At 54.6% G+C, this 26,357-nt stretch overlaps 1 protein-coding gene across 1 annotated transcript; it reads left to right on the top strand.

Moving 5' to 3' along the window:
* Positions 1–16,275: 16,275 nt before the first annotated feature.
* Positions 16,276–26,306, top strand: LOC308059132 (PHD finger protein 7-like; the record flags this gene model as incomplete). Its single annotated transcript, XM_080376070.1, has 11 exons — positions 16,276–16,282; positions 16,448–16,539; positions 16,644–16,745; positions 17,051–17,175; positions 17,288–17,450; positions 17,570–17,676; positions 17,802–17,915; positions 18,159–18,277; positions 25,579–25,670; positions 25,775–25,879; positions 26,184–26,306. The coding sequence occupies 11 exons, from the start codon at positions 16,276–16,278 to the stop codon at positions 26,304–26,306; spliced, it is 1,149 nt and encodes a 382-aa protein (XP_080232196.1).
* Between the last annotated feature and the right edge of the window lie 51 nt (positions 26,307–26,357).

Raw genomic sequence — 26,357 nt, forward strand, 5'->3', positions numbered from 1 at the left:
GGCTTCTCCACTCAGAAGCAGGCCTGGGGCGAAATGGGCCCTGGATGTTCCCCACATGCTTGCACCCCTCTTACCCACTCGGGTGCAGCCCGAGGGGTTTGAATGTGGATAACTGGCTAGCTGAAATAAGGTCTCATAGACATAGTCCAGCTGGCTGGACAAAGATGCACATGGCTCTCAGCTTATCTGAAGTAAAGCAAAATACACTGTCTTTGGCTGTCCTTGTTACACAATAACAGGAAGATTTTGGTGGGAAAAGAATGTTGCAGGTGGGAACAGATAACTACAGAAGAGAAACTAGGGGCGGGCTTGGTATTTAGGCAACTAACCAATAATGAGCTTAACTTTTGCAATATGTATGAGCTAATTATAACAAGGCATAAAAGGTGACTGTAAGAGACAATAAACGAAGTCTGCTGATCTCTCATATTGAGTGACTCTGTCTTCCCTCCGTCGCGACAAATGGCGCCCAAACAGGGACCCTAGAGAGGGCTGAACCTGCGAGCCACGGTTCGATGGAGATTCGGGTACCGGTCCTGAAAGCAGCACAGGAGGCGGAAGGGCACAGTCCCTACGCCCGGGAGCACCTACAGAGGGTCCCGCCGGCCACGCGTCGCCGAAGTCTCGCAAAGGCTGCAACAGCGCTGACGAAGGTGTGGAGAGACAAGCGACGCACGATTCGCTCATATGCTTTTTAGAAAAGCGGAGCGTTTGGGACATAGATTGTAAAAAGGCATTACCCGGGTTATTAGCGTATGGGACAGCATCCGGGTCCCCCGTGGCAGCGGCGAGCGGCGGCGCGCAGCCCGGCAGGCCCCTTCCCGGCCGCGGTTTCTCTCCAAGGCGGCACCCCCCCCCCCTCCGATCGGCGCCATGGCGATGCAAGCGGCCAAGCGAGCTAACATCTGGCTGCCCCCAGAGGTCAATCGGATCCTCTATATTCGGAACCTGCCGTATAAAATCACAGCGGAGGAAATGTATGATATATTTGGGAAATACGGACCTATTCGACAACTCAGAGTTGGAAACACTCCTGAAACAAGTGGAACAGCTTAAGCTTCTCAAGGAAAAATATGGACTTGATTACAAGCCCCCCCCCCCCCCCAAAAAAAAAAAAAAAAAATAAATGCTTCAGATGTCCCCTACAAGAAATGGGTTTCTGCCTTGAACTAGCAAACATCTCTGTGCTTAAAGAGAAGCCTTTTTGCCTTGATGGAGATAATTTATTCTGTATTCTGTATTTATGCTGTATTCTGAATGTGGAAATTGGGTGGGACTAGGAGGCTGGCTTAAAGGCATTTTGCAAACGGGATTATTATTTTTGATCATTATTGTAATAATAGTTTTTTGATCAAAACCAGCCAAAATTATTTGTAAGCATTAGGCATATCTGAAGAGAATGCCTTTATTTGAATCAGCAGTTAAGGTGTAGTTTAATCTGATGCTGTGGTTTTATCTGCTCCTGGTGAATTTTTGAAGTGATGAAATCAGAGATACAAGGTATACTAAGAGTTATGAGGTAATAAGGTAATAATCTAAGTAAGGGTGCTGTCTTTTATATCTACAAGTGCAATATGCTTTTATGTAGCAGAGAGAATAACAATAATGTTGCTTGAGCGAGATGTGCATGTGACAACGTGGGAAAAGGGATATCACAACTGGAGTGCAACAGTGTTTCTATGTCTGGCAGAGTGAAATCTTTCAAGACCTGAGTTTAGACAGTCTAAAATAAATGGTTAGTATTCAGAAAACCCATCTTAAGCCTCTTTTGCTTACATAGTGTTATGGAAGTCAACTGCTATTGTAGAGAATTAATGATTTTTTAATACATATTAACAAATACTACTATTTTAACTTGAGGCAGTTGAGTGAGAAATACTCACGTGTAGCATTTGAGGGAATGTCAATTGGCTACAAAATAATATAATTAGGTTGGGGACTAGATCTTGGGAATTTGTCTATTATACTTCTGTTTGTTAAGGAACGTGCATAACATACAGCACCCATGTAGGCTTGGCTTGTGGCATAGTTGTCAAATTTAGCACAGACATTCAGACAGATAAGCAATGTACTCTTCTTGTGTGTATCACCTACAAGCCATTATGGCTTAGTGTGTAAATCTGTATGTAACTATTGAAAAACCCACTTATGAATGTATTATAGCTTAGAACTAATTTTTTCCCTTTGTTAATTCTTTGATATCAATGAGGTATTCTTCAGAAAATGTATGGACTGGTTGGTTGCATAAGGGCAGTTGTTATTTGGACAGAAAATTGTTAATGGTCAGGGATTTTCCACTAAAATATTTGCAAATATTCCTAGTCAAACATCAGTTTGGTTTCTTTTTGGGTTTTGAGCTTGCATTAGTCCATGTTCAGAACTTTAAAATTACCTTTGAATTTTTTAAACTTTTTATATCACTGGAACAGAAAGAGCATCTAAATTAAAGCTTCAAGCTAACTTTATTTTTCAAGTATTTCTGGAATTATACTTCTGAACTGAGATTTTATAAGTTGGCTGTGTATTTTCCTGTGTTAAAACGCTGTTATTGAAAATGGTCAACCAAGCCTATGTCGCCCAAAATAAAAACAGGGGAATTGTGGATAACTGGCTAGCTGAAAAAAGGTCTCATAGACATAGTCCAGCTGGCTGGACAAAAATGCACATGGCTCTCAGCTTATCTGAAGTAAAGCAAAATACACTGTCTTTGGCTGTTTTTGTTACACAATAACAGGAAGATCGCGGTGGGAAAAGAATGTTGCAGGTGGGAACAGATAACTACAGAAGAGAAACTAGGGGCGGGCTTGGTATTTAGGCAACTAACCAATAATGAGCTTAACTTTTGCAATATGTATGAGCTAATTATAACAAGGCATAAAAGGTGACTGTAAGGCACAATAAACGAAGTCTGCTGATCACTCATATTGAGTGACTGTGTATTCCCTCCATCGCGACATTTGAACATCCCGTTTCCCTCGGCTGTCTTTGGGGTTAGCAGAGGCCAATGTTCTAGAGGGGCACGTGGTCGGGGTATCGATAGCACCGCGTAAACACGCTGTTCCATGCACACGCAGGTGCGAGTACATCTCCAGAAAGGACCCGAGGGGCTGGATATTGAAGGGTGGAGGGTGGCGACGGGTCGTAGGTTTTTCCTTTTCCTTCCCACACAAAATTCCACTGTGCTTCGTGGGTAGGCAATACTCTACACTTCAACGCTGTTTCTCGATGGACAGGTTTTCCAAAACATGTGGGATCTCCAGGTTTAAACCCTGATGCCGGAAAACCCCAACAAGTACGTATATGCCAAATAAAGGCTCGCAGCTCTGGGGCACACCAGGTTTCCATCCCTTGGGTCCCACGACCATGTGTCACAGCTCATCGTTTGTGAACAATTCCTTAGGGAAGTGTTCTCATGGGCTCGGGGATTTATTTTCCATGTATCAACTCTGTTACGTGCATTGGACAAAACAATATGGAAGGGACCAAGCCCATACCCCATTCGTTACGAATCTGAACAGGCCAACCCAGGGGTAACAGGACGTTACATTTGTGGTATATGGGCTCACCGTGGGGTCTCGATACATACCGGATCCCACCTTTCCAAGGGGTCCAGACCCCCTGCTCAATGGGCAGCTGGTTGAGGTGCCCACCAGGCCCCTCTCTGCCAAGCTGCTTTCCAGTCGAGCGTCCACAGCCTGTGCTGGTGCCGGGGCTTGTTCCTCCCCAGGGGCAGGACTCGGCACTTGTTGCACTCGATGAGGTTCCTGGCATCCCCTTTCTCCAGCCCAGCCTGGTCCTCCGAAGGCAGCGCAACCACTGGGGTGCCAGACACGACCACCCCCCATTTTGTGGGTGCCAGCAGTGCCCAGTGCCAGCCCGTCCCCACTGGGGTTGGGCACCAAGGGTGTCACACTCCCACCTGCGGAGATAGATGGATGGAAAAGTCACAGCACCGGGGCAGAGGAAATATTTAACATTCCAGATGGGGGGGCACTGCGGGAGGCTCCCAGCCCTGCCCCCCCAGCCACTCACTGGCAGGGGAACCCATTGCTCTTCTTCACTAACACTGCCACCACGGGGGCTTGTAGAAGCAGATGCGGCGTGGCCAGCAGTGGCATCTTCACCAAACCTTTGGGCAGGCCCCAGCCGGGTACAGCCCTCCCGCAGTCACCATGCTGCCCATGCCACGCACCCTCTCTCCATACACCACAGCCCCGGGCCTCTCCCTGGGTACCAGATGCCGGCAAGGAGATGAGTGGGCGTGGGGACGCTTAGAAACCAGTTAAGCATATGCGGAACCCCGTTTGTGACTGCACACACATGCGGTGCCATGTCATAAAGACCTCGACCTATAAATAGTCACACCCAAAGGCCCCCAGCTCAGTGGTGTGTTTGCCAGGGGTGCTGGCAGATCAGGGTGGTCACTGACTGTCCCGACGTCCCCACGGCCAGCCATCCCCTTTGCTCCAGCTGCACTGATGGAGCTCAGGTCAGGGCGCCGCAAGAGACCCCGGTCCTCAGAGGCCCAGTTTCCCGCAGCGTGGCTAGAGGAAGGGGCCGGAACCTCCTCTGCCCCCCCCCAGCCCAAAAGGTGCTGTCAGGTCCCCAGGATGGACGGTGAGTGCAGAGCATCCCCCGAGGTCCTGCCAGAGGGGCTTCTGGCCAATGCCCACCTCTGGAAGCAGAGGCCACAATGTCCTCCGGCCTCTCCCCCATCCCACTCACGGCCTTAGTGGGGTGCAGCACAGGGGGTGACGCTACGGTGCCGTTGTCCCCTGGCAGTGTGCGGGCTGTGCCAGCGGGCAGACTGCGACCCGGACATCGTTGGGGAGCTGCGCCAAAAGCGTGAACTCTGTGTCCACGAGAACTGCGTGGTGAGTCCCCGGGGCTCGAAATCCCCCGCTCCCCGACAGCCTTGAGTTCCCAGCCCCACACCACCGGCAGCCCCTGGCACATGCCCTCTGTTCCCCTCTTGCAGTACCACGCCAGCAGGCTCAGACAGAGAGGAGCTGATCAACATGGCTTCTATGGTTTTCTCCTCCGCGACGTCAGGCGGGTGATGAAGCAAACAGCACAGCAGGTGAGGCTAGGGGACCACGTGCCCCCACCGCTGTGCCCATGCCTCACGTCCCACACTGCACAGGCCAGCAACCTCTAGGGATGCTCTGGCAGCCGGCTGCAAGCAACCGCCAGGTCCTCCGTGATTCAAAACGACCCATTTCTGTGGGAGTTGGGCACTTGGAGAGGAGCGGTTGCTTTATCAGTGGCCCGGTGTCCTTGGCCTGGTGGCCCCGAAAATGTGGCACGGGTCTTCATGGTGAGGGCAAAGCGGGATCCCCAGGGGCATATTGGTGCTGACGCCATCCACCTCCGTGCCGTTCCCAGAGGTGCTGCATCTGCCGGCTTCCGGGCGCCTCCATCTCCTGCTGCGGCCGGCGCTGCCGCCGGACGTTCCACTTCCCCTGCGGCAGCGAGCGGGGCTGCGTCTCTCAGTTCTTCGGGGAGTACAGGTGAGTGTGGCTGCCCAGCTGGGCCCGCTGTGTGGCTGTGGAAGAGGAGGAGAAGGAGGGGGAGGAAGAGGAGGAAGAGGGCTGGCGCTGAACTGCCACCTCCATCCCGCAGGTCCTTCTGCTGGAGACACCGGCCGGTGCAGCGAGTGAGGGCGATGCAGCGGGACCAGACCCTCTGCCTAATCTGCCGGGACGAGGTGGCGGGGCGGCCCTGTTATACCACCATGGTCTGCCCCAGCTGCGCCAGCGCTTGGTTCCACCGCCGCTGCATCCAGGTAGGCGCCATCGCCCCGGTCCCTGACATGGTCAGCCCGGTGGTCACCCCATCACCCAGCTCTGTGGAGCGAACGGGTCCCTCCCGCCACTGCTGATGCCGATGCCACCTCTGCCCTAGGGCCAGGCGCTGCGCTCGGGCCTGCACCACTTTCGGTGCCCTCTGTGCCGGGACATGACAGCCTTCCAGGCAGAGATGTTCCGCTTGGGCATCAAAATCCCCGACAGGTCGGTACCCTCCCGGCTGCCTCCCTTGCCCTCTGCAATCCTCCAGCTGATCCCCTCCGGCCCTCCTGGGTGCCGACGGGGTGTCCCCCATGTCCCTGGTGCTGAGTGCTCCCCTCTTCCCACAGGGATCCTGCCTGGGAGGAGGAGGGCTCTTTGCTCGACTTGGTGCTCTGGCAGAGCTCCTGTGACGCCGACCAGTGCCTGTGCCCTCTGGGCCGCGACCAGGAAGAGGAGGCAGGGTGAGTGCCGGTGGTCCCGGTTCCTGCAGCCCCAGTGAGGACACGGTGCCTTCATCTCCTCTGACGGGCAGGGGTGGAGGTTCCCTGGGATGCTGAGCCAGGCATGGCGCAGGCTGCGTTCTGGCAGCTCAGCCCCGGCTGCCAGGACGGGAGCAGGGTAGAGCTGGGCTCGGCACAGTGCCGGGGCTGTCAGCCCACAGCTCGGGGACCTTTGGTGGCAGTGGGTACCGTTGCTCTCCGCAGGCCGTGGAGACTCCTGGTCTGCAGCTCCTGTGGCTCCCGTGGGACCCACCAGTGCTGCTCTGCCCTGGAAGATGCCACCGAGTCCTGGGAGTGCAGGGACTGCAGCGGCACGTACAGCGGTGAGTGGTGCAGCGGGGGGACAGGATGCCCAGGGCGTGGTGGCTTCCACAGCCACTGGGGACTTGGGGACAGGCGCTGTGACGCGTGGAGGGAGGGAGCGTGGCAGGGGCTTGTTGTGCTCAACATCTCCCTGCCCCTTGCAGTGCCCAACATTGCAGCTGGACCAGACTCTGGCCTCCCTGGTGCAGGGACCCTGGCACAGAGCTCCCAGTAAGGTCACTGGCACAGGCTGCCCAGAGGCTGTGGAGCCTCCTCCTCTGCAGACGTGCCAGCACCACCTGGACACAATTCTGTGCAGCCTGCTCCAGGAGGGCCTGCTTTTGCCGCGGGTTGGACTAGACGATCTCCAGAGGTCCCCTCCAGCCCTGACCATGATGTGGTTCTGTGACCCCTGGCACTTGGGCTGAGGAAGTTGCGCAAGGCTTCTCAAGGGACAAGATGACATGCAACTGCCCTCCCAGCTGCTGTGCAAGAAACCTGCTGTTCCTCACTAACAGAAGCTGGAACTTTGCCCGTGGGCTTGCTGATGTGCATGAGCACCGCAGGGCAAGAGCCTTCGCTCTTCCCCATCCTCCAGTGCCGGGCAAGGGCAGATGCTCTGAGGAGGGAGCACCAGGCCCCACAGGCCCCGCTGCCATCCCTGTCATGCAGCGGCTCCTCTTCCCTGGGCTCCTCTGCTGTGTCCCGGTGCCCTGGCCTGGTGCGATGGCAGAGCCAGCTGCAGTAACGCGCATGGGACTTGCCCGGTCCCCCAGAGCCACCTGGGTGCTGGTGGGGAAGCCGGGGCTCACCCTTGGCCAGGCCATCCCACTGGAGCTGCCAGAGGGGCCAAAGCACAAGGAGTTCCCCACGGATGGCAGGGACGGGCCGCAGAGCCCCGTTGATGTGGAGCCACCCCCTGCAGCCCCTCGGCCACGGTCACGCATAACCTCGCTGAGGAGCTCATCCGCATCGTCCAGGACACCCTCGTGATGGCCATGGGGTACCAAACGTTTCTGCAAGTGCTGATGGCCAAGTGGCGAGGGGCGGCCTGTGCTGGGGCCCTCCCCAGGGTTCCTTCCCCCCTGCTCACCAGGGAAGAGGAGCAGCCCCAGCCAGGGGGTGCCAGGGCTGCTGGGGACCAGAGTGTGGCCCCAGGGCCTTAGAGCCGAGCTGCCGGGGGAAGGTGCGGACACGGACAAGGCTGCGGATGGGGACTAAGACCAACATGAGGACACGGGCCCGGGCAGAAGTAGCCCTGTGCAGCTTCCGTACCAGCATCTGGCAGAATGGCGGCATGGTGTCGGCTTCGGAGAGCCAATTACGGATTCGTTGTGAAGCCGCTGTATGAGCTACTGAAAGCTTCCTGCAGTGGCTGTATTGCCTGGACAGAAGGGGGTAACGCTGCTTTCACGCGCCTGGAGCGAGCTCTGACGGAGGCCCCCGTGCTGGCATTACCCGTGCTTTTAATAAAGACCTTTGATCTTTTCACCCATGAGAGAGAAAGTACTGCCTTAGGAGTTGTGGCACAAGTTTTTAGGGCCTCAGCGGCACGCTGTAACTCACTTCTCCCAACAGCTGGATGAGCTGAGCTCAGGATGGCCTGGATGGCTTCAAGCAGCAGCAGCAACTGGGCTACTGGTTCACGATTCCCCAAGTTCACCGTGGGGCAGAAGGTAACCGTCTAGGTACCACACTTGCTCATGACGGTACTGAAACAAAAAGGAGGACAGCGGCTGGCCACAGACCATCGAGGAAGTCTGCTCCAGCCCCCAGATCTCAAGAAGCAGGCTGGCAGCTGTATGCTGACGGCAGCAGCTGCCCCCGAGAGGGATAACGATTGCCTGGGTGCGCTGGAACTACCATCGACGAGGTTAACAGAATCACAAGCTTTGCCCACAAAGGTCTCTGCTCGGGAAGCCAAACGGAATGCCCTTGCGAGGGCACGGGCCCTGAGCAAAGGGAAATGAGCCCACACACGGGCAGGCTCCAAGTATGCCTTTGGATCGGTTCATGCGCATGGAGCTCTTTGGAAAGAGAGAGGACTATCATCTGCTCGAGGAACTGTGCTCAAACCTGCGCCTCAGATCCAGGAATTATTAAAGAGCATTCAAAAACCAGCGGTGGTCGCAGTTACGCATTGCAAGGCACGTCAAGCTGGTAAGAGCGCTCCGGGATTAGGAAATCAGTGGGCAGGTATGGCTGCAAAGGGGGGTGCAGAGAAAGGTATCCTGACTCTGACCCCTGCAGAGGAGAGTCCCGCCGGAAGCACCGCCAAAACATGATGAAAGAGGATAATAAGTGAATAACTAAGTTGCCGGCCAAAGAACGGCTAAAGGGATGGGCAGTTCCACTGGGGAATTGAAAATTTAGTGAAACTCCTCCGCAAGCCACTTGTAAGTAGGGCCACGCAGAGGTTATCAGATCCATTACAGGGAGGTGTGAAATACGCCTTAGAGACAATCCAAATGCTACTAAGAAGCTGATCATCGGGGTGACTAAGGTAGGAAATTCTCCTGGAGATTATTGGCAAACAGATTTCACCGGGTCACCCAGAAAAGAAGGGTATCGATACATTTTGGCCTTGGTCGGTACCTTCGCTGGATGGCCTGAAGCTGGAAAGCTTGTTGAACCAACAAGGTGGGGGAGGTAGCCCAAATCCTGTTACAAGAGATTACTGCCCGCCTTGGTATGCCTTCAGGAGTGCCATCAGACCATGGGTCCCATGTTACGCCGGAACCGTAAAAGAGTTGGGTAAAAGTTTGTTCCTAACCTGGGATTACCACGCTCCATGCAGACCAGAATCTAGCAGCCAAGTGGAGCGGGTGAACTACGCCCTTCAGCAACAACTAGGAAAAAATTGTCAGGAAACACCTATGACTTGGGTTCAGGCACTACCTCCGGCGTCACTGAGAATCAGGTTCCGGCCTCGAGGGAAGGGCGATTTGAGCCCATACAAGCTGTCGCATGGATCGCCCCATCAGGCTGCACATATACCCTCTGATACCCATCTAACGGGGCAATGAAATGGGAAAACTCAGCTAGTTTCTTTAGGGAATATTTATTTTTAGGGAGTATTTTGCAGGAATTTCAGAAGTACACGACGGCGCGTAGATCCTTGGAACTCGACACACCGGCTCATCCTTTCCAGCCCGGAGACTGGCTGCGTATCGAGTGGTGGAATGCGGAACCTCTAAGGGGGAAGGGGAAAGGACCATATCGCATTGTTTGTAACAACCTCTACAGCCGTCGAGAGTTGGGGCAAAGGACCCTGGACACATTATTCAAGCATGAAACGAGCCCCTTCATCATGGACAGCAGAACAGCTGGCCCCTCTCAAACTTAAAGAAACAGCATTAGTGAATAAAGTTTGATGGGACAGCAGAAAAGGCCAGATAAATAGTTAAATCAATAGCTATAGGCATTTGTAGCGTGGTACAGTGTTTCCCACTGAAGCAGTTAGGAGTAAGTTGCTGTTCATCCTCCTACTGAGCAGCATAAGCCTAAGCGAAACACAGGAGAGTGTGATCGTAAAACTGGTGCGAGAGTTGGGAAGAATGAGAAACCCAAGCGGCATCAGAGCTTGCGTTCCTGTACCTCCGGCTGTGGGAGACCCAGCACCTCGGGGCCTTCTCCCAGTTGATGACAGTTATTTAGAATGGGTAGGTCACGTCACCGGCGAGGCCCACAAAGCTGGGGCGTCCCATTTTCTTGGCAAAAAGGGCCGGTGTCGACAGCGAGGAGGCGAGGGACTTCACGCTCCATTGACCAGAGGGCATAAAACTCTGTTTTCACCAGGAACTGGTGAGTGCCCCCTCAATTCACCAGCCCTAGATTTAGGATTTGCTTACGGAAGCATGGATGCAGTGCCACTTAACATTCCGTATAGGAAAGGCTACCCAGTGAAGTACAAGTAGCCTGCCAGAATGTGAAGACTTGAAGAGGTCCCCAAAACCATGGTTCTAAACGAGTTGAAGGGCAATGGAACTGCACCTTGCGTGTCTGAAGGCGTCCTTGACGGGGACATCAAAAGGCGTGGAATCTGACCCTGTCGAAACGGAACTGCACGAAGGTTGTTGATGGAAGGAAAATGCGGATTTTTAAAGAGGGATTCTGGATAATGAATACCTGTAAGCAAAATCAAAATCAGGGAAAACCTTGTTCCCTAGGCCTCTCTGCTCGGGGCCTCTTAGTATGGGCAAGTGGAGATGGATACTGGACAGTGAAACCAGAGCTTGCAAAAATAACTTGACCAGTCACCCTACTTATGCCCCACATGGAGACAGAAACCAATCGAATGTAAATATTGGGGAAAAATTAGAAGAGTTCAAAATGCAGAAGAGCCCTGGCATGGACCCCCCACTCTGGAACTGGCAAACTGGGGACTTGGCAGCTTTATTCTAGCTGGCCTATTGGCACTAGAGGATGGATAGTTGCTAGAAAGTGTAACACGGCAAAGGGAAACACTAGCCAAAGCAGCGGGAAAGGGATTCAAACTGATGGGTGAACAAGTACAAGCAAATAGCAAGTGTGCTTTACAGAATCGGCTGGTGTTAGCTTTATTACCAGCTGAAGCACATGGAGTATGCGGGTACGTAAAACTAGATGCCGGGCACCGTTGCTTACATGTCCCAAATGCTACCGAGGATCTCCAGAAACAGCTGGATGAGATGCAAAGGGCTGCCTCAAGAGTTAGGCGGGCGGTCAATAACCGGACGGCTAGCGAATCCCTTACAAACTATCCTTGTTATAGGTATCGCTGTCGTAGTTTTGTTGACAACATGTAGCTGTATCAGATGGAACCTCCCTGGAAATCTATGTTGCAACATGAGCAAATATTATAGTTATCTGATCTAAATGAGGCTTTTGATTTTGAAGATTCAAAGCCTCCAGAAAAAAAAAAAAAGTGTGTGCGTGTGTTTGAATGATGCCACAGTATAGAACCCTCTGTATATACATTTATGGCAAACTGGCCCAGGAACTGGATGGGCACCACTGTGAAGAGCCTGGGCATGGGCTGAGGGTCAGGGGCAAGATCTGGGGGTCTCCCCTGCACTCACTGCATCTCCAGCTCAGTGTGGGCTTCTCCACTCAGAAGCAGGCCTGGGGCGAAATGGGCCCTGGATGTTCCCCACATGCTTGCACCCCTCTTACCCACTCGGGTGCAGCCCGAGGGGTTTGAATGTGGATAACTGGCTAGCTGAAATAAGGTCTCATAGACATAGTCCAGCTGGCTGGACAAAGATGCACATGGCTCTCAGCTTATCTGAAGTAAAGCAAAATACACTGTCTTTGGCTGTCCTTGTTACACAATAACAGGAAGATTTTGGTGGGAAAAGAATGTTGCAGGTGGGAACAGATAACTACAGAAGAGAAACTAGGGGCGGGCTTGGTATTTAGGCAACTAACCAATAATGAGCTTAACTTTTGCAATATGTATGAGCTAATTATAACAAGGCATAAAAGGTGACTGTAAGAGACAATAAACGAAGTCTGCTGATCTCTCATATTGAGTGACTCTGTCTTCCCTCCGTCGCGACAAATGGCGCCCAAACAGGGACCCTAGAGAGGGCTGAACCTGCGAGCCACGGTTCGATGGAGATTCGGGTACCGGTCCTGAAAGCAGCGCAGGAGGCGGAAGGGCACAGTCCCTACGCCCGGGAGCACCTACAGAGGGTCCCGCCGGCCACGCGTCGCCGAAGTCTCGCAAAGGCTGCAACAGCGCTGACGAAGGTGTGGAGAGACAAGCGACGCACGATTCGCTCATATGCTTTTTAGAAAAGCGGAGCGTTTGGGACATAGATTGTAAAAAGGCATTACCCGGGTTATTAGCGTATGGGACAGCATCCGGGTCCCCCGTGGCAGCGGCGAGCGGCGGCGCGCAGCCCGGCAGGCCCCTTCCCGGCCGCGGTTTCTCTCCAAGGCGGCACCCCCCCCCCCTCCGATCGGCGCCATGGCGATGCAAGCGGCCAAGCGAGCTAACATCTGGCTGCCCCCAGAGGTCAATCGGATCCTCTATATTCGGAACCTGCCGTATAAAATCACAGCGGAGGAAATGTATGATATATTTGGGAAATACGGACCTATTCGACAACTCAGAGTTGGAAACACTCCTGAAACAAGTGGAACAGCTTAAGCTTCTCAAGGAAAAATATGGACTTGATTACAAGCCCCCCCCCCCCCCCCCAAAAAAAAAAAAATGCTTCAGATGTCCCCTACAAGAAATGGGTTTCTGCCTTGAACTAGCAAACATCTCTGTGCTTAAAGAGAAGCCTTTTTGCCTTGATGGAGATAATTTATTCTGTATTCTGTATTTATGCTGTATTCTGAATGTGGAAATTGGGTGGGACTAGGAGGCTGGCTTAAAGGCATTTTGCAAACGGGATTATTATTTTTGATCATTATTGTAATAATAGTTTTTTGATCAAAACCAGCCAAAATTATTTGTAAGCATTAGGCATATCTGAAGAGAATGCCTTTATTTGAATCAGCAGTTAAGGTGTAGTTTAATCTGATGCTGTGGTTTTATCTGCTCCTGGTGAATTTTTGAAGTGATGAAATCAGAGATACAAGGTATACTAAGAGTTATGAGGTAATAAGGTAATAATCTAAGTAAGGGTGCTGTCTTTTATATCTACAAGTGCAATATGCTTTTATGTAGCAGAGAGAATAACAATAATGTTGCTTGAGCGAGATGTGCATGTGACAACGTGGGAAAAGGGATATCACAACTGGAGTGCAACAGTGTTTCTATGTCTGGCAGAGTGAAATCTTTCAAGACCTGAGTTTAGACAGTCTAAAATAAATTGTTAGTATTCAGAAAACCCATCTTAAGCCTCTTTTGCTTACATAGTGTTATGGAAGTCAACTGCTATTGTAGAGAATTAATGATTTTTTAATACATATTAACAAATACTACTATTTTAACTTGAGGCAGTTGAGTGAGAAATACTCACGTGTAGCATTTGAGGGAATGTCAATTGGCTACAAAATAATATAATTAGGTTGGGGACTAGATCTTGGGAATTTGTCTATTATACTTCTGTTTGTTAAGGAACGTGCATAACATACAGCACCCATGTAGGCTTGGCTTGTGGCATAGTTGTCAAATTTAGCACAGACATTCAGACAGATAAGCAATGTACTCTTCTTGTGTGTATCACCTACAAGCCATTATGGCTTAGTGTGTAAATCTGTATGTAACTATTGAAAAACCCACTTATGAATGTATTATAGCTTAGAACTAATTTTTTCCCTTTGTTAATTCTTTGATATCAATGAGGTATTCTTCAGAAAATGTATGGACTGGTTGGTTGCATAAGGGCAGTTGTTATTTGGACAGAAAATTGTTAATGGTCAGGGATTTTCCACTAAAATATTTGCAAATATTCCTAGTCAAACATCAGTTTGGTTTCTTTTTGGGTTTTGAGCTTGCATTAGTCCATGTTCAGAACTTTAAAATTACCTTTGAATTTTTTAAACTTTTTATATCACTGGAACAGAAAGAGCATCTAAATTAAAGCTTCAAGCTAACTTTATTTTTCAAGTATTTCTGGAATTATACTTCTGAACTGAGATTTTATAAGTTGGCTGTGTATTTTCCTGTGTTAAAACGCTGTTATTGAAAATGGTCAACCAAGCCTATGTCGCCCAAAATAAAAACGGGGGAATTGTGGATAACTGGCTAGCTGAAAAAAGGTCTCATAGACATAGTCCAGCTGGCTGGACAAAAATGCACATGGCTCTCAGCTTATCTGAAGTAAAGCAAAATACACTGTCTTTGGCTGTTTTTGTTACACAATAACAGGAAGATCGCGGTGGGAAAAGAATGTTGCAGGTGGGAACAGATAACTACAGAAGAGAAACTAGGGGCGGGCTTGGTATTTAGGCAACTAACCAATAATGAGCTTAACTTTTGCAATATGTATGAGCTAATTATAACAAGGCATAAAAGGTGACTGTAAGGCACAATAAACGAAGTCTGCTGATCACTCATATTGAGTGACTGTGTATTCCCTCCATCGCGACATTTGAACATCCCGTTTCCCTCGGCTGTCTTTGGGGTCAGCAGAGGCCAATGTTCTAGAGGGGCACGTGGTCGGGGTATCGATAGCACCGCGTAAACACGCTGTTCCATGCACACGCAGGTGCGAGTACATCTCCAGAAAGGACCCGAGGGGCTGGATATTGAAGGGTGGAGGGTGGCGACGGGTCGTAGGTTTTTCCTTTTCCTTCCCACACAAAATTCCACTGTGCTTCGTGGGTAGGCAATACTCTACACTTCAACGCTGTTTCTCGATGGACAGGTTTTCCAAAACATGTGGGATCTCCAGGTTTAAACCCTGATGCCGGAAAACCCCAACAAGTACGTATATGCCAAATAAAGGCTCGCAGCTCTGGGGCACACCAGGTTTCCATCCCTTGGGTCCCACGACCATGTGTCACAGCTCATCGTTTGTGAACAATTCCTTAGGGAAGTGTTCTCATGGGCTCGGGGATTTATTTCCCATGTATCAACTCTGTTACGTGCATTGGACAAAACAATATGGAAGGGACCAAGCCCATACCCCATTCGTTACGAATCCGAACAGGCCAACCCAGGGGTAACAGGACGTTACATTTGTGGTATATGGGCTCACCGTGGGGTCTCGATACATACCGGATCCCACCTTTCCAAGGGGTCCAGACCCCCTGCTCAATGGGCAGCTGGTTGAGGTGCCCACCAGGCCCCTCTCTGCCAAGCTGCTTTCCAGCCGAGGGTCCACAGCCTGTGCTGGTGCCGGGGCTTGTTCCTCCCCAGGGGCAGGACTCGGCACTTGTTGCACCCGATGAGGTTCCTGGCATCCCCTTTCTCCAGCCCAGCCTGGTCCTCCGAAGGCAGCGCAACCACTGGGGTGCCAGACACGACCACCCCCCATTTTGTGGGTGCCAGCAGTGCCCAGTGCCAGCCCGTCCCCACTGGGGTTGGGCACCAAGGGTGTCACACTCCCACCTGCGGAGATAGATGGATGGAAAAGTCACAGCACCGGGGCAGAGGAAATATTTAACATTCCAGATGGGGGGGCACTGCGGGAGGCTCCCAGCCCTGCCCCCCCAGCCACTCACTGGCAGGGGAACCCATTGCTCTTCTTCACTAACACTGCCACCACGGGGGCTTGTAGAAGCAGATGCGGCGTGGCCAGCAGTGGCATCTTCACCAAACCTTTGGGCAGGCCCCAGCCGGGTACAGCCCTCCCGCAGTCACCATGCTGCCCATGCCACGCACCCTCTCTCCATACACCACAGCCCCGGGCCTCTCCCTGGGTACCAGATGCCGGCAAGGAGATGAGTGGGCGTGGGGACGCTTAGAAACCAGTTAAGCATATGCGGAACCCCGTTTGTGACTGCACACACATGCGGTGCCGTGTCATAAAGACCTCGACCTATAAATAGTCACACCCAAAGGCCCCCAGCTCAGTGGTGTGTTTGCCAGGGGTGCTGGCAGATCAGGGTGGTCACTGACTGTCCCGACGTCCCCACGGCCAGCCATCCCCTTTGCTCCAGCTGCACTGATGGAGCTCAGGTCAGGGCGCCGCAAGAGACCCCGGTCCTCAGAGGCCCAGTTTCCCGCAGCGTGGCTAGAGGAAGGGGCCGGAACCTCCTCTGCCCCCCCCCAGCCCAAAAGGTGCTGTCAGGTCCCCAGGATGGACGGTGAGTGCAGAGCATCCCCCGAGGTCCTGCCAGAGGGGCTTCTGGCCAATGCCCACCTCTGGAAGCAGAGGCCACAATGTCCTCCGGCCTCTCCCCCATCCCACTCACGGCCTTAGTGGGGTGCAGCACAGGGGGTGACGCTACGGTGCCGTTGTCCCCTGGCAGTGTGCGGGCTGTGCCAGCGGGCAGACTGCGACCCGGACATCGTTGGGGAGCTGCGCCAAAAGCGTGAACTCTGTGTCCACGAGAACTGCGTGGTGAGTCCCCGGGGCTCGAAATCCCCCGCTCCCCGACAGCCTTGAGTTCCCAGCCCCACACCACCGGCAGCCCCTGGCACATGCCCTCTGTTCCCCTCTTGCAGTACCACGCCAGCAGGCTCAGACAGAGAGGAGCTGATCAACATGGCTTCTATGGTTTTCTCCTCCGCGACGTCAGGCGGGTGATGAAGCAAACAGCACAGCAGGTGAGGCTAGGGGACCACGTGCCCCCACCGCTGTGCCCATGCCTCACGTCCCACACTGCACGGGCCAGCAACCTCTAGGGATGCTCTGGCAGCCGGCTGCAAGCAACCGCCAGGTCCTCCGTGATTCAAAACGACCCATTTCTGTGGGAGTTGGGCACTTGGAGAGGAGCGGTTGCTTTATCAGTGGCCCGGTGTCCTTGGCCTGGTGGCCCCGAAAATGTGGCACGGGTCTTCATGGTGAGGGCAAAGCGGGATCCCCAGGGGCATATTGGTGCTGACGCCATCCACCTCCGTGCCGTTCCCAGAGGTGCTGCATCTGCCGGCTTCCGGGCGCCTCCATCTCCTGCTGCGGCCGGCGCTGCCGCCGGATGTTCCACTTCCCCTGCGGCAGCGAGCGGGGCTGCGTCTCTCAGTTCTTCGGGGAGTACAGGTGAGTGTGGCTGCCCAGCTGGGCCCGCTGTGTGGCTGTGGAAGAGGAGGAGAAGGAGGGGGAGGAAGAGGAGGAAGAGGGCTGGCGCTGAACTGCCACCTCCATCCCGCAGGTCCTTCTGCTGGAGACACCGGCCGGTGCAGCGAGTGAGGGCGATGCAGCGGGACCAGACCCTCTGCCTAATCTGCCGGGACGAGGTGGCGGGGCGGCCCTGTTATACCACCATGGTCTGCCCCAGCTGCGCCAGCGCTTGGTTCCACCGCCGCTGCATCCAGGTAGGCGCCATCGCCCCGGTCCCTGACATGGTCAGCCCGGTGGTCACCCCATCACCCAGCTCTGTGGAGCGAACGGGTCCCTCCCGCCACTGCTGATGCTGATGCCACCTCTGCCCTAGGGCCAGGCGCTGCGCTCGGGCCTGCACCACTTTCGGTGCCCTCTGTGCCGGGACATGACAGCCTTCCAGGCAGAGATGTTCCGCTTGGGCATCAAAATCCCCGACAGGTCGGTCCCCTCCCGGCTGCCTCCCTTGCCCTCCGCAATCCTCCAGCTGATCCCCTCCGGCCCTCCTGGGTGCCGACGGGGTGTCCCCCATGTCCCTGGTGCTGAGTGCTCCCCTCTTCCCACAGGGATCCTGCCTGGGAGGAGGAGGGCTCTTTGCTCGACTTGGTGCTCTGGCAGAGCTCCTGCGACGCCGACCAGTGCCTGTGCCCTCTGGGCCGCGACCAGGAAGAGGAGGCAGGGTGAGTGCCGGTGGTCCCGGTTCCTGCAGCCCCAGTGAGGACACGGTGCCTTCGTCTCCTCTGACGGGCAGGGGGGGAGGTTCCCTGGGATGCTGAGCCAGGCATGGCGCAGGCTGCGTTCTGGCAGCTCAGCCCCGGCTGCCAGGACGGGAGCAGGGTAGAGCTGGGCTCGGCACAGTGCCGGGGCTGTCAGCCCACAGCTCGGGGACCTTTGGTGGCAGTGGGTACCGTTGCTCTCCGCAGGCCGTGGAGACTCCTGGTCTGCAGCTCCTGTGGCTCCCGTGGGACCCACCAGTGCTGCTCCGCCCTGGAAGATGCCACCGAGTCCTGGGAGTGCAGGGACTGCAGCGGCACGTACAGCGGTGAGTGGTGCAGTGGGGGGACAGGATGCCCAGGGCGTGGTGGCTTCCACAGCCACTGGGGACTTGGGGACAGGCGCTGTGACGCGTGGAGGGAGGGAGCGTGGCAGGGGCTTGTTGTGCTCAACATCTCCCTGCCCCTTGCAGTGCCCAACATTGCAGCTGGACCAGACTCTGGCCTCCCTGGTGCAGGGACCCTGGCACAGAGCTCCCAGTAAGATCACTGGCACAGGCTGCCCAGAGGCTGTGGAGCCTCCTCCTCTGCAGACGTGCCAGCACCACCTGGACACAATTCTGTGCAGCCTGCTCCAGGAGGGCCTGCTTTTGCCGCGGGTTGGACTAGACGATCTCCAGAGGTCCCCTCCAGCCCTGACCATGATGTGGTTCTGTGACCCCTGGCACTTGGGCTGAGGAAGTTGCGCAAGGCTTCTCAAGGGACAAGATGACATGCAACTGCCCTCCCAGCTGCTGTGCAAGAAACCTGCTGTTCCTCACTAACAGAAGCTGGAACTTTGCCCGTGGGCTTGCTGATGTGCATGAGCACCGCAGGGCAAGAGCCTTCGCTCTTCCCCATCCTCCAGTGCCGGGCAAGGGCAGATGCTCTGAGGAGGGAGCACCAGGCCCCACAGGCCCCGCTGCCATCCCTGTCATGCAGCGGCTCCTCTTCCCTGGGCTCCTCTGCTGTGTCCCGGTGCCCTGGCCTGGTGCGATGGCAGAGCCAGCTGCAGTAACGCGCATGGGACTTGCCCGGTCCCCCAGAGCCACCTGGGTGCTGGTGGGGAAGCCGGGGCTCACCCTTGGCCAGGCCATCCCACTGGAGCTGCCAGAGGGGCCAAAGCACAAGGAGTTCCCCACGGATGGCAGGGACGGGCCGCAGAGCCCCGTTGATGTGGAGCCACCCCCTGCAGCCCCTCGGCCACGGTCACGCATAACCTCGCTGAGGAGCTCATCCGCATCGTCCAGGACACCCTCGTGATGGCCATGGGGTACCAAACGTTTCTGCAAGTGCTGATGGCCAAGTGGCGAGGGGCGGCCTGTGCTGGGGCCCTCCCCAGGGTTCCTTCCCCCCTGCTCACCAGGGAAGAGGAGCAGCCCCAGCCAGGGGGTGCCAGGGCTGCTGGGGACCAGAGTGTGGCCCCAGGGCCTTAGAGCCGAGCTGCCGGGGGAAGGTGCGGACACGGACAAGGCTGCGGATGGGGACTAAGACCAACATGAGGACACGGGCCCGGGCAGAAGTAGCCCTGTGCAGCTTCCGTACCAGCATCTGGCAGAATGGCGGCATGGTGTCGGCTTCGGAGAGCCAATTACGGATTCGTTGTGAAGCCGCTGTATGAGCTACTGAAAGCTTCCTGCAGTGGCTGTATTGCCTGGACAGAAGGGGGTAACGCTGCTTTCACGCGCCTGGAGCGAGCTCTGACGGAGGCCCCCGTGCTGGCATTACCCGTGCTTTTAATAAAGACCTTTGATCTTTTCACCCATGAGAGAGAAAGTACTGCCTTAGGAGTTGTGGCACAAGTTTTTAGGGCCTCAGCGGCACGCTGTAACTCACTTCTCCCAACAGCTGGATGAGCTGAGCTCAGGATGGCCTGGATGGCTTCAAGCAGCAGCAGCAACTGGGCTACTGGTTCACGATTCCCCAAGTTCACCGTGGGGCAGAAGGTAACCGTCTAGGTACCACACTTGCTCATGACGGTACTGAAACAAAAAGGAGGACAGCGGCTGGCCACAGACCATCGAGGAAGTCTGCTCCAGCCCCCAGATCTCAAGAAGCAGGCTGGCAGCTGTATGCTGACGGCAGCAGCTGCCCCCGAGAGGGATAACGATTGCCTGGGTGCGCTGGAACTACCATCGACGAGGTTAACAGAATCACAAGCTTTGCCCACAAAGGTCTCTGCTCGGGAAGCCAAACGGAATGCCCTCGCGAGGGCACGGGCCCTGAGCAAAGGGAAATGAGCCCACACACGGGCAGGCTCCAAGTATGCCTTTGGATCGGTTCATGCGCATGGAGCTCTTTGGAAAGAGAGAGGACTATCATCTGCTCGAGGAACTGTGCTCAAACCTGCGCCTCAGATCCAGGAATTATTAAAGAGCATTCAAAAACCAGCGGTGGTCGCAGTTACGCATTGCAAGGCACGTCAAGCTGGTAAGAGCGCTCCGGGATTAGGAAATCAGTGGGCAGGTATGGCTGCAAAGGGGGGTGCAGAGAAAGGTATCCTGACTCTGACCCCTGCAGAGGAGAGTCCCGCCGGAAGCACCGCCAAAACATGATGAAAGAGGATAATAAGTGAATAACTAAGTTGCCGGCCAAAGAACGGCTAAAGGGATGGGCAGTTCCACTGGGGAATTGAAAATTTAGTGAAACTCCTCCGCAAGCCACTTGTAAGTAGGGCCACGCAGAGGTTATCAGATCCATTACAGGGAGGTGTGAAATACGCCTTAGAGACAATCCAAATGCTACTAAGAAGCTGATCATCGGGGTGACTAAGGTAGGAAATTCTCCTGGAGATTATTGGCAAACAGATTTCACCGGGTCACCCAGAAAAGAAGGGTATCGATACATTTTGGCCTTGGTCGGTACCTTCGCTGGATGGCCTGAAGCTGGAAAGCTTGTTGAACCAACAAGGTGGGGGAGGTAGCCCAAATCCTGTTACAAGAGATTACTGCCCGCCTTGGTATGCCTTCAGGAGTGCCATCAGACCATGGGTCCCATGTTACGCCGGAACCGTAAAAGAGTTGGGTAAAAGTTTGTTCCTAACCTGGGATTACCACGCTCCATGCAGACCAGAATCTAGCAGCCAAGTGGAGCGGGTGAACTACGCCCTTCAGCAACAACTAGGAAAAAATTGTCAGGAAACACCTATGACTTGGGTTCAGGCACTACCTCCGGCGTCACTGAGAATCAGGTTCCGGCCTCGAGGGAAGGGCGATTTGAGCCCATACAAGCTGTCGCATGGATCGCCCCATCAGGCTGCACATATACCCTCTGATACCCATCTAACGGGGCAATGAAATGGGAAAACTCAGCTAGTTTCTTTAGGGAATATTTATTTTTAGGGAGTATTTTGCAGGAATTTCAGAAGTACACGACGGCGCGTAGATCCTTGGAACTCGACACACCGGCTCATCCTTTCCAGCCCGGAGACTGGCTGCGTATCGAGTGGTGGAATGCGGAACCTCTAAGGGGGAAGGGGAAAGGACCATATCGCATTGTTTGTAACAACCTCTACAGCCGTCGAGAGTTGGGGCAAAGGACCCTGGACACATTATTCAAGCATGAAACGAGCCCCTTCATCATGGACAGCAGAACAGCTGGCCCCTCTCAAACTTAAAGAAACAGCATTAGTGAATAAAGTTTGATGGGACAGCAGAAAAGGCCAGATAAATAGTTAAATCAATAGCTATAGGCATTTGTAGCGTGGTACAGTGTTTCCCACTGAAGCAGTTAGGAGTAAGTTGCTGTTCATCCTCCTACTGAGCAGCATAAGCCTAAGCGAAACACAGGAGAGTGTGATCGTAAAACTGGTGCGAGAGTTGGGAAGAATGAGAAACCCAAGCGGCATCAGAGCTTGCGTTCCTGTACCTCCGGCTGTGGGAGACCCAGCACCTCGGGGCCTTCTCCCAGTTGATGACAGTTATTTAGAATGGGTAGGTCACGTCACCGGCGAGGCCCACAAAGCTGGGGCGTCCCATTTTCTTGGCAAAAAGGGCCGGTGTCGACAGCGAGGAGGCGAGGGACTTCACGCTCCATTGACCAGAGGGCATAAAACTCTGTTTTCACCAGGAACTGGTGAGTGCCCCCTCAATTCACCAGCCCTAGATTTAGGATTTGCTTACGGAAGCATGGATGCAGTGCCACTTAACATTCCGTATAGGAAAGGCTACCCAGTGAAGTACAAGTAGCCTGCCAGAATGTGAAGACTTGAAGAGGTCCCCAAAACCATGGTTCTAAACGAGTTGAAGGGCAATGGAACTGCACCTTGCGTGTCTGAAGGCGTCCTTGACGGGGACATCAAAAGGCGTGGAATCTGACCCTGTCGAAACGGAACTGCACGAAGGTTGTTGATGGAAGGAAAATGCGGATTTTTAAAGAGGGATTCTGGATAATGAATACCTGTAAGCAAAATCAAAATCAGGGAAAACCTTGTTCCCTAGGCCTCTCTGCTCGGGGCCTCTTAGTATGGGCAAGTGGAGATGGATACTGGACAGTGAAACCAGAGCTTGCAAAAATAACTTGACCAGTCACCCTACTTATGCCCCACATGGAGACAGAAACCAATCGAATGTAAATATTGGGGAAAAATTAGAAGAGTTCAAAATGCAGAAGAGCCCTGGCATGGACCCCCCACTCTGGAACTGGCAAACTGGGGACTTGGCAGCTTTATTCTAGCTGGCCTATTGGCACTAGAGGATGGATAGTTGCTAGAAAGTGTAACACGGCAAAGGGAAACACTAGCCAAAGCAGCGGGAAAGGGATTCAAACTGATGGGTGAACAAGTACAAGCAAATAGCAAGTGTGCTTTACAGAATCGGCTGGTGTTAGCTTTATTACCAGCTGAAGCACATGGAGTATGCGGGTACGTAAAACTAGATGCCGGGCACCGTTGCTTACATGTCCCAAATGCTACCGAGGATCTCCAGAAACAGCTGGATGAGATGCAAAGGGCTGCCTCAAGAGTTAGGCGGGCGGTCAATAACCGGACGGCTAGCGAATCCCTTACAAACTATCCTTGTTATAGGTATCGCTGTCGTAGTTATGTTGACAACATGTAGCTGTATCAGATGGAACCTCCCTGGAAATCTATGTTGCAACATGAGCAAATATTATAGTTATCTGATCTAAATGAGGCTTTTGATTTTGAAGATTCAAAGCCTCCAGAAAAAAAAAAAAAGTGTGTGCGTGTGTTTGAATGATGCCACAGTATAGAACCCTCTGTATATACATTTATGGCAAACTGGCCCAGGAACTGGATGGGCACCACTGTGAAGAGCCTGGGCATGGGCTGAGGGTCAGGGGCAATATCTGGGGGTCTCCCCTGCACTCACTGCATCTCCAGCTCAGTGTGGGCTTCTCCACTCAGAAGCACGCCTGGGGCAAAATGGGCCCTGGATGTTCCCCACATGCTTGCACCCCTCTTACCCACTCGGGTGCAGCCCGAGGGGTTTGAACATCCCGTTTCCCTCGGCTGTCTTTGGGGTCAGCAGAGGCCAATGTTCTAGAGGGGCACGTGGTCGGGGTATCGATAGCACCGCGTAAACACGCTGTTCCATGCACACGCAGGTGCGAGTACATCTCCAGAAAGGACCCGAGGGGCTGGATATTGAAGGGTGGAGGGTGGCGACGGGTCGTAGGTTTTTCCTTTTCCTTCCCACACAAAATTCCACTGTGCTTCGTGGGTAGGCAATACTCTACACTTCAACGCTGTTTCTCGATGGACAGGTTTTCCAAAACATGTGGGATCTCCAGGTTTAAACCCTGATGCCGGAAAACCCCAACAAGTACGTATATGCCAAATAAAGGCTCGCAGCTCTGGGGCACACCAGGTTTCCATCCCTTGGGTCCCACGACCATGTGTCACAGCTCATCGTTTGTGAACAATTCCTTAGGGAAGTGTTCTCATGGGCTCGGGGATTTATTTCCCATGTATCAACTCTGTTACGTGCATTGGACAAAACAATATGGAAGGGACCAAGCCCATACCCCATTTGTTACGAATCTGAACAGGCCAACCCAGGGGTAACAGGACGTTACATTTGTGGTATATGGGCTCACCGTGGGGTCTCGATACATACCGGATCCCACCTTTCCAAGGGGTCCAGACCCCCTGCTCAATGGGCAGCTGGTTGAGGTGCCCACCAGGCCCCTCTCTGCCAAGCTGCTTTCCAGTCGAGCGTCCACAGCCTGTGCTGGTGCCGGGGCTTGTTCCTCCCCAGGGGCAGGACTCGGCACTTGTTGCACCCGATGAGGTTCCTGGCATCCCCTTTCTCCAGCCCAGCCTGGTCCTCCGTAGGCAGCGCAACCACTGGGGTGCCAGACACGACCACCCCCCATTTTGTGGGTGCCAGCAGTGCCCAGTGCCAGCCCGTCCCCACTGGGGTTGGGCACCAAGGGTGTCACACTCCCACCTGTGGAGATAGATGGATGGAAAAGTCACAGCACCGGGGCAGAGGAAATATTTAACATTCCAGATGGGGGGGCACTGCGGGAGGCTCCCAGCCCTGCACTCCTGCAGCCGCTCACTGGCAGGGGAACCTGTTCCTCTTCTGGCACCAGCGCTGCCACCACAGGGGCTTGTAGAAGCGGATGCGGTGGGGCCAGCAGTGGCGTCTCCACCAAACCTTTGGGCAGCCCCAAGATGGGTGCAGCCCTCCCTCATGCACCGTCCTGCCCATGCCACACTCCCTCTCTCCACGCACCACAGCCCCGGGCCTCTCCCCGGGTCCCAGATGCAGGCAGGGGGATCAGTGGGCATGGGAGGCTTAAGACCCGGTTAAGCAAATGCGAAACCCCATCGGTGACTATACACGCTTGCAGTGCTGTGTCATAAAGAGCCAGGGCTCTTGAATAGATGCACGCAACTGCCCTCAGCTCAGGGGTGTGTTTACCAGTGGTGCTGGAGAATAACTGATGTCCCCATGCCCTGCCACCCCCTATTCTACAGCTGTGCTGATGGACCTGAGGTCAAGGCACCGAGATACGCCCCGGTCCCACACGACCCAGTGCCCCACAGCATGGCCGGAGCAGGGGGCCCGACACTGCAGCCGGACCAGACTCTGGTCCCCCTGGCGCAGGGACCCTGGCACAGCGCTCCCAGTAAGGTCACTGGCACAGGCTGCCCAGAGGCTGTGGAGCCTCCTCCTCTGCAGACGTGCCAGCACCACCTGGACACAATTCTGTGCAGCCTGCTCCAGGAGGGCCTGCTTTTGCCGCGGGTTGGACTAGACGATCTCCAGAGGTCCCCTCCAGCCCTGACCATGGTGTGGTTCTGTGACCCCTGGCACTTGGGCTGAGGAAGAAGAGGGTGCCGCAATAGGCCCCGGTCCCTCACGGCCCAGTGTGCCACAGCATGGCGGGAGCAGGGGGCCAGACCCTCCTGTGCGTCCCCCCTGCTCAAAAGGCGGTGTCAGGTCCCCAGGGTGGACAGTGAGAGCAATGCATCCCCCGGGGACCTGCCAGAGGGGCTTCTGGCCAATGCCCACCTCTGGAAGCAGAGGCCACAATGTCCTCCGGCCTCTCCCCATCCACTCGCGGCCTTAGTGGGGTGCAGCACAGGGGGTGACGCTACGGTGCCGTTGTCCCCTGGCAGTGTGCGGGCTGTGCCAGCGGGCAGACTGCGGCCCGGACGTCGTTGGGGAGCTGCGCCAAAAGCGTGAGCTCTGTGTCCACGGGAAGTGCCTGGTGAGTCCCCGGGGCTCGAAATCCCCCGCTCCCCGACAGCCTTGAGTTCCCAGCCCCACACCGCCGGCAGCCCCTGGCACATGCCCTCTGTTCCCCTCTTGCAGCACCACGCCAGCAGGCTCAGACAGAGAGGGGCCGATCAACATGGCTTCTACGGCTTTCTCAAGTCTCCGCGGCGCAGGCGGGCGATGAAGCGGGCGGCACAGCAGGTGAGGCCAGGGGGCACGTGCCCCCAGCGCTGTGCCCATGCCTCACGTCCCACGCTGCACAGGCCAGCAACCTCTAGGGATGCTCTGGCAGCCGGCTGCAAGCAACCGCCAGGTCCTCCGTGATTCAAAACGACCCATTTCTGTGGGAGTTGGGCACTTGGAGAGGAGCGGTTGCTTTATCAGTGGCCCGGTGTCCTTGGCCTGGTGGCCCCCCAAAACGTGGCACGGGTCTTCATGGTGAGGGCAAACCGGGATCCCCAGGGACATGCGGTGCTGACGCCATCCACCTCCGTGCCGTTCCCAGAGGTGCTGCATCTGCCAGCTACTGGGAGCCTCCATCTCCTGCCGCGGCTGGCGCTGCCGCCGGACGTTCCACTTGCCCTGTGGCAGCGAGCGTGCCGGCGTCTCCCAGTTCTTTGAAGAGTAGAGGTGAGTGTGGCTGCCCCGCTGGGCCCGCTGTGTGGCAGTGGAGGAGGAA

The sequence above is a fragment of the Falco punctatus genome (genome assembly GCF_963210335.1).
Source record: "Falco punctatus genome assembly, chromosome: 2".
In the NCBI taxonomy this organism is placed as follows: domain Eukaryota; kingdom Metazoa; phylum Chordata; class Aves; order Falconiformes; family Falconidae; genus Falco; species Falco punctatus.